At 32.7% G+C, this 13,002-nt stretch overlaps 2 protein-coding genes across 2 annotated transcripts; one reads left to right on the top strand and one right to left on the bottom strand.

Annotated features, from left to right (window-relative positions):
* Window positions 1–331: 331 nt before the first annotated feature.
* On the bottom strand, window positions 332–9,989 carry LOC114370688 (aminodeoxychorismate synthase, chloroplastic-like). The gene is made up of 15 exons (XM_028328080.1): window positions 9,831–9,989; window positions 9,624–9,661; window positions 9,129–9,508; window positions 8,732–8,863; window positions 7,366–7,433; window positions 6,849–6,913; window positions 6,622–6,688; window positions 5,848–6,129; window positions 5,624–5,747; window positions 4,622–4,947; window positions 4,172–4,251; window positions 3,814–3,916; window positions 3,181–3,263; window positions 1,437–2,054; window positions 332–1,025 (listed from the first exon to the last, which is right to left on the bottom strand). The coding sequence occupies exons 3-15, from the start codon at window positions 9,481–9,483 to the stop codon at window positions 545–547; spliced, it is 2,784 nt and encodes a 927-aa protein (XP_028183881.1). The 5' UTR covers window positions 9,484–9,508; window positions 9,624–9,661; window positions 9,831–9,989; the 3' UTR covers window positions 332–544.
* A 1,627-nt stretch (window positions 9,990–11,616) lies between these two features.
* Window positions 11,617–11,982, top strand: LOC114371807 (uncharacterized protein At2g29880-like). Its single transcript, XM_028329137.1, has one exon. It carries the CDS (start codon window positions 11,617–11,619, stop codon window positions 11,980–11,982), a length of 366 nt encoding a protein of 121 aa, XP_028184938.1.
* Window positions 11,983–13,002: the final 1,020 nt, after the last annotated feature.

The following is a 13,002-nucleotide window of genomic DNA, read 5'->3' as shown; positions in this document are numbered from 1 at the left end:
GAAAACTTTTGGTGAGATCTGTTTAAAAATAATTTTTTATTTATTTCGTTAAACAAATCATATCCATTTAATAAATAAATATTTTTAAAAAAATATTTTAATTTTTTTTAATTTGAATAAACTGAGTCAATGAGTAGGTAATTGGATAGGGTATATATATCCGTCCTTTAAAAAGTTATCTTTTTTTATAGAACTTTAAAAAATTCTCTTATTTAGACTCATACCTGCATAGTAACGTTAATACTAATGTTCTTTTTTTACATACCTAAATATCCATACTCATACCTGTTATCCGGTTTTAATTAATTATGAAAATTTGAAAAATAAAATATTGATTAAAAATACAAAAAGTAATTAAATTAAAACCATCTATGCATAAATATTACTAATACAAACCATCTATGCTTCTAAAAATTGAAAGGAACCCTCCTGTGTGAAAAAAAAAACCAACTGACTTCTAACCCTAAAACAATTAAGCCTTGCTACACTACAACACTCCTTACTATTCTATGAAAGAAAAAAGCTATTGTTTGGCTTATGAGCTCTAAGCAAAATGCATCACAGCCCTTGTTGGGGCTTTTGTCTTCAAAACCATCTCTTCATACTCGTCTTCAGGGTTTGACAGAGCAACAATTGCCCCTCCAGCTCCTATTGAAGCTTCACCCTCGTGTACAATGACTGTTCTTATCACAATATTTAGATCAAATGCTTGATTATATGAGAAAAATCCAATACAGCCTGAGTAGATACCTCGAGAACAACTTTCAATAGAATCAAGAAGTTCCATTGATCTCAACTTAGGTGCACCTGTCATTGAACCACCAGGAAATGCAGCTTTGACACAGTCTACAGCACTGACATCTGACCGCTTCTTCCCACGAATAGTACTCACCATTGTGTGAACAGTTGCATATGATTCCACATCCATGAGACGTGGCACATGAACAGATCCAGGATCACAAACACGGCCAAGGTCATTCCTTAGAAGGTCAACAATCATCAGGTTTTCAGCCTGATCCTTTTCGCTGAAAGAGAAAGCAAGTTAGTTCACAACAGATTCACCCAACTAAAAGCAAGTTAGAGTGCTTTGTTTTAACATGTTACAATTCTGGATATTGAATACTTATATCAATTTTAAGTTAGAAAAGCCCATTGTAAATTGGATCTTAAATTCTCCGGAGCATCTAAAGTTTAACATAACAGATTCATAATAAACTTTTCACAACTATATTTGCAACCAAATAGGAGTATCACACATTTTAATGTGTCTTGATAGTTTTCAAATTATTAAAGCATTAAATATACTTGAAATTCAATTTATCACATGATGGAAGAGGAAAAAAATCCTTAGAGAAATAATTCCAAAATTTAAACTAATGTGGTAGAAACATTTGTTAAAACAGTGGTGTATAAATAAAATAATAAATATAGGTCACCTGAACTGTAATTTAAATTTTAGTTGCTCATCTTCCTCTTCAGTAGCACCACGAGCTATCGTTCCCTTGATGGGCTTAGCTTCTAGTATATTCTTCCTATCCAACTGCAGGAACCTCTCAGGAGAAGAACAGCAAATACTCAGATCCACCTTTGAAAAATTAAGCCAAGCAGCATAAGGTGCCGGATTCCTTTCTCTCAAATGCAGATAAAGTTCAAGGGAATTCAATTCCTCAATCGATTTCCTTATCTGAGTTGTGAGGCATAACTCATAGCTTTCTCCATCTTTAATGTAGTTTAGACACTTCTTAACATCCTCAATGTACTGCTCTTTAGATTTTTCAGCTGCAAAACCAACCTTACATGAGGAAAAAGTTAAAGGAAGAGACTTTTGTCTTTCCAAAGCCATTCTCACAGAGCCATTTAAGCTCAGAAGTTTCTCCTCTGTGTCATTCAACCACTGTGTAATACTTGAACTTTCTTCATGTATAGCCAATATATAAACATCATCATTTTTGTGGTCAATAGCTACAAGATTATCAGCAAAGAAAAAGCATGCATCAGGAGTTTTAGATTTGTGACGGTTCGATTTCACACCACACTCAACTTTGAGGTTATACCTGCAACACAAGAAACCAATTATTTGTCTAGTATTGGTTCATTGAAGAGGCCACATTGAAATTATAGGTTTTTAAATGGTTGAAGGAGAAAATCTAGAGAATAGATTATTGATAGAAAACATAAAACACTAACCTTAATTTGTATTAATACTAAATCATAATCCTAAATAAATAAATAAAAAAACAGATCACAAGATAATGACTTAGAATTTGGGCTTCTAGTCCAACTCAATCCCTCAAAATCAACTTGCAAAAAAACAGCGTGGCCAGAATGCATCTAGGACATAAAAACATGGTGCGCCAGTAATTTGTGTTGAATGTTGATATGAGGCAGCAGAATAGTGACAAGGAAAGTTACGAAAGACGATGCCACTCTAATACTTTGTTGAAATTATAGGGTTTTAGATATTGAAGAAATTTAGAGAATAAAGACTAAATATTCTAACACTAGTATTAAGATTTTTTTTAGTGTACAATAGCGGCAATGAGGATTTAGCCTGGGACTTGATGCATCTACCCCAACTCCCCACCACTAAACCAACCCTAGTGGGTACTAATATTACGATATGATGTGTTACATGAGATACAAATCATAAAGCACTTGCCCTTATTTATATTAATACTAAATTATAGTCCTAATTAACCAAGGAAACAAATTAAAAGATAATAAAGAAATATTAAAACTAATTCTGAGAGATAATCTAAGATACTTTAAATTATTCTTAAGATATAGAATCAATATACTATTGGATACTTTTCATATATAGAATCAATACCAGAAATTTTATATAACAACATAATGCAAGTAAACATACTTAGCAAGGGGATGGATGACATTCAAAATATCAAAATGAAGATCCACAATATTTCAAACATAGAATAGACGTAGGGTTGTCTACTATGACAATTAGTGATGATCGTCTAAGTTAATATCAGTAAGACTCAAACTACATAAAATCAGAGAAAGAAGGGAGGACGAGAAAAAGTAGCTACAATACCCACAAAGCAGAAGTAAAAGCATCATAAATAAAGATACAATTAGAAAACCATGCAAATATTTGACATATGCTTAAGCATTTAGGTTGATTCAATGTAGACATATTAATTGCTTGACTTTCCCACCTACCCAATGTAACCAATATATCCACCGTGAAAATCAAATGGCAAGCCTTCATATTCATTTTTATCATAACGATATGATTGAAGCTCCTGCAACATTGTGAAGGCAACAATTTTAAGTGGGAGAAAGGAGTAACAGGGAAAAAATTAAATATATTTAAGTATGCTTGTTAGAAAAATTAATACAAGGTTTATCATGATTGGGAAGATCCAAGTATGTTGGGAAATAATTCAAACATGCACCAAGAAAAATATATAAATGATGGAGGTTCAATACACAAAAAAATTGAATTCTTACCCATGCTTACTTTATCCTGAATCCTACCCCACCATCTTTCATTTCTTAACTTCATCTCTAATCAAAGCATACAACATTCAAAGTGATACATGGCATTGTATTGGTGTAAATCACTAGAGAATGGGCAATAAGGATCTTTTTTGAATGTATTGGAAAATTTGTTCTACTAACATATGTCCTGTTTAGGATAAACCATTTTGGATTAAAAAAAAATCATGAGAAAAACGGGGGCAGAATATGTTCTTATATGTCTAAGTCTAACAATAAGGTATACCCTAGTTGAGGAGTGTGATATGCGAGAATAAATCATCATAAGGCCAACATGGTTTCAGTCTGTAGTACCTTGTTCAAAAAATCAAGAAAACCTTCTTCCAAAAATATTGTTTCAGCAGAACCTTGAGAATCTTCAGTTGACAAATAACCACCTCCTTTTGAACTCCCATCACTGGAAAAAGTTAAGTGGACGGTGTTAGAGAAATACTTTCTATCATGTCCATGCATCAATTAAAATAACTAGTACAGCTCAACTCGTGAAGCATACAACAGAACCCAAGCAGACCAATTATTTTCAAGAAACCCATTCACCAACACCTCACATAAAATAACATAATTAAAAAAGAAAAGAATCTGATACATAAAAGAAAGAATTGAAGAAAAGAAAGAAATAAAAAATTAACAGTTAAGAGGATTGATTTCAAACCTTTGATGGGACAATCTGAACACTAACTGCTTCCAAAGTGATCCGCCTTTTCCTCCCATAAATGAAAAGCGTGCTCTTCCCTAATCAAGATGGAAAGAAGAATAAATATAGGATTATAAGTAGTATATGGTGAAGCATTTTACTTCAATATGAAGAGAAGCTATGTTGCTTAATTATTATAGTTAAAAGATCCAAATGAGAAAAGATCTATGTATTGTGTATTATAAACACGGTTCACAAATGGGTTTGAGATAACAAAAGGTGTCTTCAGCATATGTTTGAATAATCAGAGATTAACCTTCAGGGTGTGTTCCTTTAATTTGTAGGGATGCTATGGGTCTTCCTATGACCCGTAGAGTTGCTTTGTAGTCATGGGCTTTGGCCCCCTTAATACCAAAAATAAAAAATAAAAAAAATCAAAGATTACTAAACTTGAAAGCATAGAAATACCTTCTCTGTGGAGGAACTATCCAACCAAAAGGTGTTTTCAGCTTCAAGTCCAAACAACCCACAAAATATACCTTTTGCTCCACCAACTTGACCAGCCAAGTGACCAAATTTCCTCCATTTCAACTTCAAACACTTATAACCAGTGGTTGCATGATGAGTATTTACCATGTTGAACATTTCTAAATGCTTCATCTCAGCTTTATTATATTCCAAATGTCTATCTGCATGAACTATTTGTTTTAACTGATCCACTGCATTATTCTCTGTGCTAATACTTCTGCAAACCTCTCTGTAGAGTCTATTAGCACTTGAAACCTGCATGCATGCTAAAGAAAGTTTCTGCCCGGGTAAATTATAGAGAACTAACATATATATTTTAAGGCCAATAGAAATTGAAAATAGAATTATGGAATCTGTAAACAATGTTAAAAGGATCTTACTCTAGTTCAGGAACAACAAAGATTGGGATACAAGATACAACAAAATACTAGTATCAGACTATTTCTTTCTCAAGAGAATAAAAAAAAATCAGAAAATGAAAAGTGGCATCCCTAATAATTAAGCAAGCATAACTCCCAAATTAGTATCCAGACAAATACCCCCTACCATTCCTTATTATAAGTCCCTTTTAACTAATTCACACAAATTAAGAAAGTTCGTTAAAATTAATTGTGATAAATTAGTAAAAATGATGTAAACTTTCTAAAATTACCCTTATTTCAAAATTCACCGATTATTTTAATTTATTTCTCCACCTTAATTAATCTTGTTCACTCCTTGCTAAATAATGATTTACTTTGTCTAGAAAAATATTTTCAATTTGAAAATTTCATTCAAACCCAACAATAAAAGGGCACTTCAATAAACTACAACAGATATTGATACAGCCCACTACTGTTGGAAAAGTGGAAAAACTAATAGTAAAGTGTGAAGTAATTAAACCTGATGTTACATGCATGTACAACAGAGAGTAAATTTTAATAACAAAGTTCTACAGTTTACCATCAGAATATGCATGTGTTTCCTTGAATGATGACCTAAATCTCAGCCAATAATCATCTGTAATCTCCCTAAAATTCTTGAATATTTGACTCCCATAGCAGGTTGCAACACTTTCAGGATGAAACTGAAGGCCAAAATTGTTGAGTTGAACATATTTAACAAACTAATAAATAAATATAAACACAAAGGAAATATTATAAGCAGATCACTTATGCACTTGACACCTGCACACCATAGTGTGGTCTTGTAGAATGCCTGATTCCCATAAGAACTCTTGCACTTCTAGTTTTTCCATAATCAAAATGGTTTGAACTTCCATTTCCTACTTTAGCTAAAAGAGGATCAATGGAAATGCTTTGATCTGGCTGAGCTTCATGAGTATTGGACTTGCCAAAATCTTTGGACCCAATAAATGGAAGTGTGCTAGTGGAAGAGGTCCATGCTATTGGAATGAGCTCTGCAGGAAGTGATTCAGAATCTATAACCAGTGAATGATATCGAACCACCTGAAACATGTGACAAACAACAATTTATGACTAGGATGGTGCATCAGATGCTTTTTAATTAAATTTTGACAAGAAAAGAAGAAATATAAGAGGGAAAAAAGGATAAAAAAAATATTTGCAAAAGCACATTTTGCATTTTGTAATTTTAGATGAAGGATTGCATCACTGCATCAATCTTTTCAGATTATATCAACTAGTTATTTACTTATTAAACCAAGTGTTCTAAAATACAAATTATCGAAATGAACTACAAATCTATAATAGAGGGCTTTTAGTATGGAAAATGTTTTAGAATTGCTAGGAATGGCTCCCTCTTTTGATTAAATTGAATTGAACATTGGTGATTTTGGGGAAATGGCGAAGGTTACTATTTATGTGCAATTAAGTCAAACACATCAATCAAGCATTCATAAGAATTTCAACCAATATTACTAAAAATGACTTTAAAGGAATCGAATTTGTGTTTTTTCAAGTATGTAGTGGAGAACAAACCTTGAATCCATAATTTTTACCAGAAGGTATATCACGAAAAAGCTGGCAGCCGTTGTGCTCAACTTCACTGTAAAGTACAAAGAGATAGTTAAAAAAAGAGGGAAGGAATGGATACAAAACCTTCAGATGATATTTTTGTTTTAGGTATATTTATTTTCTTAAATGTTGCAATTTCATAATAAGTACTGGAAAAACAACTGATATGGTGTTGAAATGTCTAACCTTACCTCAAACGACCATGGATTGGTTCAGATGCATGGACAACTTGAGCTCCATGCACATAACCTAATGCCTATCAAATCAAAGATTAACAAATTAAACAAGAACATAATGTAAAGAACAGTTGTGAAAGGCAGAAGTATAACATCTGATATTATGAACAAAAAGGATGAATTACAACAGGATTAAGTTTAATATAATACTTGATAGCAGCCAAGACATGACAACATAAGATTATGAGACTTTATCCTAGTATGATTACATAATGTTCTAGAAGGGAAGGCTAAACAAAACATAAAGGGATAAAGCTGTTGTATGTTACTGCAAGACTGGAATTCAAGAAATAAAGTGCACTCTATATTGAAAGTCGGGCACGATATTTACAGTACAAGTTGAAACTTTAAAAGGTTTACATAATGTTCTAGAAATGAAGGAAGCATGGTCCATTGAATGTTTGTGCAGAAAGAAAGCAGTTAAATTAAACAGGGGGGAGGCAACAATCTTGCAGAAAAGAAAAGAAAATACCTGGTGTCCTAGGCAAACACCCAGAATAGGAATATCCCAGCACTTAAGCAACAGCTGAAGACAAATGCCTGGACCATACAGAATCGTTTCCAAAAAAGTTAAAACAAAAAATCTTCCACACTTCATGAAATAAAGATCAGGATAGCATATCAAATTAAAAAATAATATTAAATTCTGCAAACTAAATTAGGTGTCCTTTTAAAACAAATACAGGCATAGGTAGACTTACAAACTAATACAGTCATACCCCCTTCAATTGTGATAGGGATGAGAATGTTAAGGAGTATGTGTAGACATATGAGGAAATACAAAATTTAGAACAAATGTAGGTGTATAGTTGGAGTAGCACCTTTTGAAGAGATGACAAAAACTAGCATAAGATGGTTTGGTCAAGCAGAGAAGACCAATCAAGGTGCTGGTGAGAAAATGGAATCAAATGGTAGATGATGCAATTAAAAGGAGGAAGATTAAACAAACAAGAATTTGGGAGAAACAATTAAAAACGACCTTACTCTCTCTAGTTTGATCTAATGAAAATTTTGGTTTAGATAGCACCTAATGATGTTGATTGATCATTCACCCAATCCCACATTTCAATATTTTAACTTTTTCAAATCCAAATATCTTCCCTTAAAATCTCTTATATTTTGCATCTGGGTAACTATGAATGGTGTTGAAGGGTCAATTTGATCGTAAGAAATAACAGAGGTTGTCATGTGACTCTTACATGAATGCTCTGTTAGCAGAGTTACTCTTTAACCAACTTCTCGAGCCACGTTGCCACCAGGGATATCAGCGTTCCAAAATATTTTACAATTGTAATTGAAACATCCATAGGGCCACATAACCCACAACGGCTGCAAGTGTAGTTTTACCATGAATATATCATACAATGAAAGAGGACTTTGAATGTAACAAAAACAAGGACTATATATCCACTCACATCAAACTCAACCACAAAAGCTAACTCAAGGAAGGAGGATTGTCCAAACCTTAGTATTTTAATTATATTCCTAGCTGACATAGGACATCTTAACACACTCACCTCACGCCCAAGAATGGACATTTGGAGCACAAAATCTGCATGATTGGACATCTATGGGTATCCCCACATCAAGATTGGATAGGTTATGATATCATGTTAGAATGGAGTAAGCTTAACTCAATCCCAAAAACCAGCTCATGGGAGAAGGATTGTCCAGTCCTTAATAGGAGTATTTTAGCCAGATTCCTAACTAACATGGGACATTTTAACACAAATATTTAAATCTATAATAGCAGCAACTTATTTTTCTGTTGCATCTTTTGGAGCATTAAGTAAATGCAATGAAACTATCAATCCACAAGGGCATTCTGCGATCCTTACCTATATCTTCCGGGCATGCTGGAGAACCGGGTCCAGGTGATATTACAATATTATCAAAAGCATTTTCTTTGTATAAGTAATGGCAAAGTTCTTCCCATGTCCAATCATCATTTTGGATCACCACAGGAGGCACTGGCAAAATGATAAACCAAACCAGCTGTTAAAAATGGACTCAAACTCCTTACAAAAACTTCTTAAACCTTCCAAGCATAAAGCATTCTGTACAAGATTTTAGAAATGATTTTATGCAGGACAAATTGAATTGTATATCTGTAATGAATCACTAAAGTTCATTTTTAGGATGTTTAGGTTTTTTAAGAAAAAAAAAAAACTTATAGCTAAACATTTTCCAATTGTACACACATCCTGGACCACATTCAAGGGAGAGAGAACTTACCGCCATTAATAATAGATAGTTCCTGGAATATATTATAAGTGTAACTGTCATAGTTGTCAATCAACAATGTCCTCACAAAATCTGCCTTCTGCACAGGCACAGGCACCACCTGTAGCCTTCTCTTTCTCTCATCCGACTCCTCCTTGTGGCTATGCATCAATTGGCAACAAACCACCGCCTTCGTTTTCCTTCCATCGCGATTACTTACTCTTACTCGAGCATCACCACCTTTCTTAACGAAACAAGAAACCCTTAATGATGGTCTTGACAGAAGGAAGTTCACATTCGCGTTTTGCGTGGATTCACTCGCAGGACAGGTGAGCTCGGAAGAAAACAAACGCAGAGACGAATTCATTTTCGCAAGGAAAAGTGTTCTGCTTCTGCACATAATTACGCATACAATTAATAATTGTTGGCTGTAATGAATCAGATGCAAACTATAAAAAAAAAAAAAAACATTTGAAATGCAGAATTAAAAAAAAAGTGAAGTTTCACCTCTAATCAGACGCTTAGGTAATGGGTAAAGATTAGATCTGAAAAAAGAAAGGAGACATGTGAGCGAAGAAGAGTGGTTTTCCTCATCACTCATCAGTGTGTCTTGTGGGGCATGGTAAGACGTGTAGTTATAATACACCATAGAACAAATCATGCATGGAAAAGGAGATGAGCAAAGAAATTAAACAGAGGCGCATGTACGCTTACGTATATTTTTATGTGATTGCTTTTAGATGCAGATTGAGGGTAGCAATAGCAATAGGCATGACTCAGATCGAGCGGGAGAAGAAGCAAAGTGGTGTTGGTGGTGGAGAGGGACTGAGCTACTTTGTTAATGGCTAATGGCTAATGGCTAATGCTTTCTTTTTACACATTCTCTCTTCTAGTTTGGGGGATGTATTGGATTAAGATTTTAAATGATTTTAAAAGACTTTTTTATGATTAAAAAGTCTTGTGGTATTCAATAAGACTTTTATAAAATATAAACAAATCTTGTGATATTCAATTAAGACAATAAAGATTTTTTTTTCAGGGCAACAAAAATCTGTTGGTATTCAATTGAGATTTCTTATCACTTTTAAAATGTCTTTTGGTATTCAAAAGTAAATAGATTTTGATGGATTCTTTTGTGGAATGGATTTTGAGAGACTTTTTAGTTAGAAATACACATAAAATACTCCTCCAACAATCTCACCCAAACCCTTGAGACTTTTCATAATCTTCCAAAGACTTTTTCTTCTCCTGCCGAACAAGACACAAACCACTACCAGGTTCATTCTCTTACAACTTTTCAATCAATTTTACCTATTTTTTTAATGGCAATCGATAGTCAATATTGTTCATACTATATGTATATTACGCAAATCAAAAGAAAAGGGTGCTGTATATGCTTCAAGATTTCGTATTCATATTGTTTTCAACGTCCAGGCAATGAATATGCATCAAAAGAATGACAATTGATATGCATCAAGATTGTGGTTCATTCTCTTACAACTTTTCAATCAATTTTACCTATTTTTTTAATGGCAATCGATAGTCAATATTGTTCATACTATATGTATATTACGCAAATCAAAAGAAAAGGGTGTTGTATATGCTTCAAGATTTCGTATTCATATTGTTTTCAACGTCCAGGCAATGAATATGCATCAAAAGAATGACAATTGATATGCATCAAGATTGTGGTTCATTCTCTTACAACTTTTCAATCAATTTTACCTATTTTTTTAATGGCAATCGATAGTCAATATTGTTCATACTATATGTATATTACGCAAATCAAAATAAAAGGGTGTTGTATATGCTTCAAGATTTCGTATTCATATTGTTTTCAACGTCCAGGCAATGAATATGCATCAAAAGAATGGCAATTGATATGCATCAAGATTTCATATTGCTTTTTTTTTAGTACTGTATATGCAAATCAAAATAAAAAACTCTTTTTTTTCTGTTTCTTCAACTTGTTTTTTTACAACGTCCATTATTATTATTATTATTTTCTTGTGTTATTATTAAAATGTTAATTATTAATGTGTTATTATTATTTTTTTGACAGCGTGTTATTATTATTATTAGTGTGTTAATAATTTTTTAATTGTTATTGTGTTATTATTATTGTTATTTTGTTAATAGTTTTTTTTTAAATAATTTTATGATATATGAGTATTATTTTTATGGAAAATGCTAACATGTGCCCTTAAGACACTTGTTAGTGTATTATGTATAGAAATTTTGTATTGAAAGTTGTGCAATTTACTTTTTTAAAAGTCAAAAATTGTTGTTTTTAAGACATAGTTACTATTGGAAGTATCCTTAACATGTGCCCTAAGTGCGCATGTTAGCATGACCCTTATTTTATTATTAGGTAGTTTTTTATTGGTTTTTCTATTGAATTGTATATTATTCGGGATATAGTCACTATACTTTTGACAATTAGGAAACAATAACTATTTTTGTCAAATAACTAGTTTCTTATATATATATTAGCGATCAAATGGGGGATTCACAAGAAAATAACAAAGGAAAGAGTAGAGACAAAGATAATTATGTATCTTGGACTATGGAGGATACCAATGAGTTGTTGCACCTCTTGGTGGATGCTATGAATAGGGGATTGCGTGATGCCAATGGGTCACTTAGCAAACAAAATGTAGAACGAATAATACTTCCTCAACTCAATGCAAAAACTAAATTCCCTAAAACTTATAGTCATTATTTGAGTCGGATGAAGTGGTTTCGAAACCAGTATAACATGATGTCAACCCTTATGCGCAACAACTCTGGCTTTGGATGGGACCCAATTGGAAAAACTTTCACTGCTCATGAGGATGTATGGAAAGATTACTTAAAGCTGAGCTAAGTTCATAATCTTTTAAATATATTAATAGTTATAAATTTAGTAAATTATAATATTTGTAGTATATTAACAATGATTTTTTTTTAGTCTCACCCAAGTCACAGCAAACTTCGAGGAAAAAGTATGGTTGATTATGAGTATTTGAAGATCGTTGTTGGGGGTGGAGTTTCTAGCGGGAATAATTCTATATCAGTCGATCCAGATGATACTGATGCAATAACTTTTGAGCCAGAAAATAAAACTGTTGGGATAGAAGAATTTTCATATGATCCTAATAGTGATACATTCATAACACCAAATAACTATGAACCAGCATATCAGCCTCCATCACCAAACCAACCAAGTCCACCATCCCACCCCCCTTTAGATTCAGAGGTTCCCATAGAAAAACAAAACTGTCACAAGCGAAGGAGATCCGAGTATGGAGGGAGTTCAAGCGCTGTTGGGATCAACAATCAAGGCAACGTTCTGGAAAATCTTTCTGTTGGCATTGGGACTATTGCTGTGAATTTTGAAAAAATATCCAGCATGATGGAGAAAAGAGAAAAAGATAGAGATAGAGATAGAGAGCTTGAGGGTATTATTTGGGATGTTATAAAAGAAATTCCAAATTTGGATGACATAACGCGTTTCAAGACAGCTGAATTGTTAAATACTAAAGCAAAAAAGGATTTTTTCTTGAAGATGTCACCGGAAGAACGCTCATCTTGGATAAACTTTAAGTTAGGGAATAATTAATATTTTGATCATCTATTATTAACATATTATTTTAAACATCGTGAGTTTGTTGAACTATATCTTTTGGGTCTCTATTCTTGAATCACTTTGTTATTATTTTTTTAGGCAATAATGACTTTGTTATTAAAAGGTTTAAAATTTCTATCGTTTTTATTTTCTTTATTCAAACATTATAATTTATTTATCATCTTTTTCATTCACTTTTGTAACTTCCGTTATTTTTTTGTTTAAAATGTATTAATCTTTCAAAATCTTAAAAATCCATAAAGTACTTTAAAAATCTGT

The sequence above is a fragment of the Glycine soja genome, chromosome 10 (assembly GCF_004193775.1).
Source record: "Glycine soja cultivar W05 chromosome 10, ASM419377v2, whole genome shotgun sequence".
In the NCBI taxonomy this organism is placed as follows: domain Eukaryota; kingdom Viridiplantae; phylum Streptophyta; class Magnoliopsida; order Fabales; family Fabaceae; genus Glycine; species Glycine soja.
The sequence above is the reverse complement of the archived record's forward strand: the minus strand, read 5'-3'. Positions and strand labels throughout refer to the sequence as shown.

What these genes read in the sequence shown, in the direction of transcription:
- LOC114371807 (XM_028329137.1), top strand. Translation starts at nt 11,617, where the DNA reads ATGGGGGATTCACAAGAAAATAACAAAGGAAAGAGTAGAGACAAAGAT.
- LOC114370688 (XM_028328080.1), bottom strand. Translation starts at nt 9,483, where the DNA reads ATGAATTCGTCTCTGCGTTTGTTTTCTTCCGAGCTCACCTGTCCTGCG. An exon ending in CCAATCCATGGTCGTTTGAG is followed by an intron (nt 6,689 to 6,848) that starts GTAAGGTTAGAC and finishes TGTACTTTACAG; the next exon opens with TGAAGTTGAGCACAACGGCT. An exon ending in AAATTTAAATTACAGTTCAG is followed by an intron (nt 1,026 to 1,436) that starts GTGACCTATATT and finishes TTTCTCTTTCAG; the next exon opens with CGAAAAGGATCAGGCTGAAA.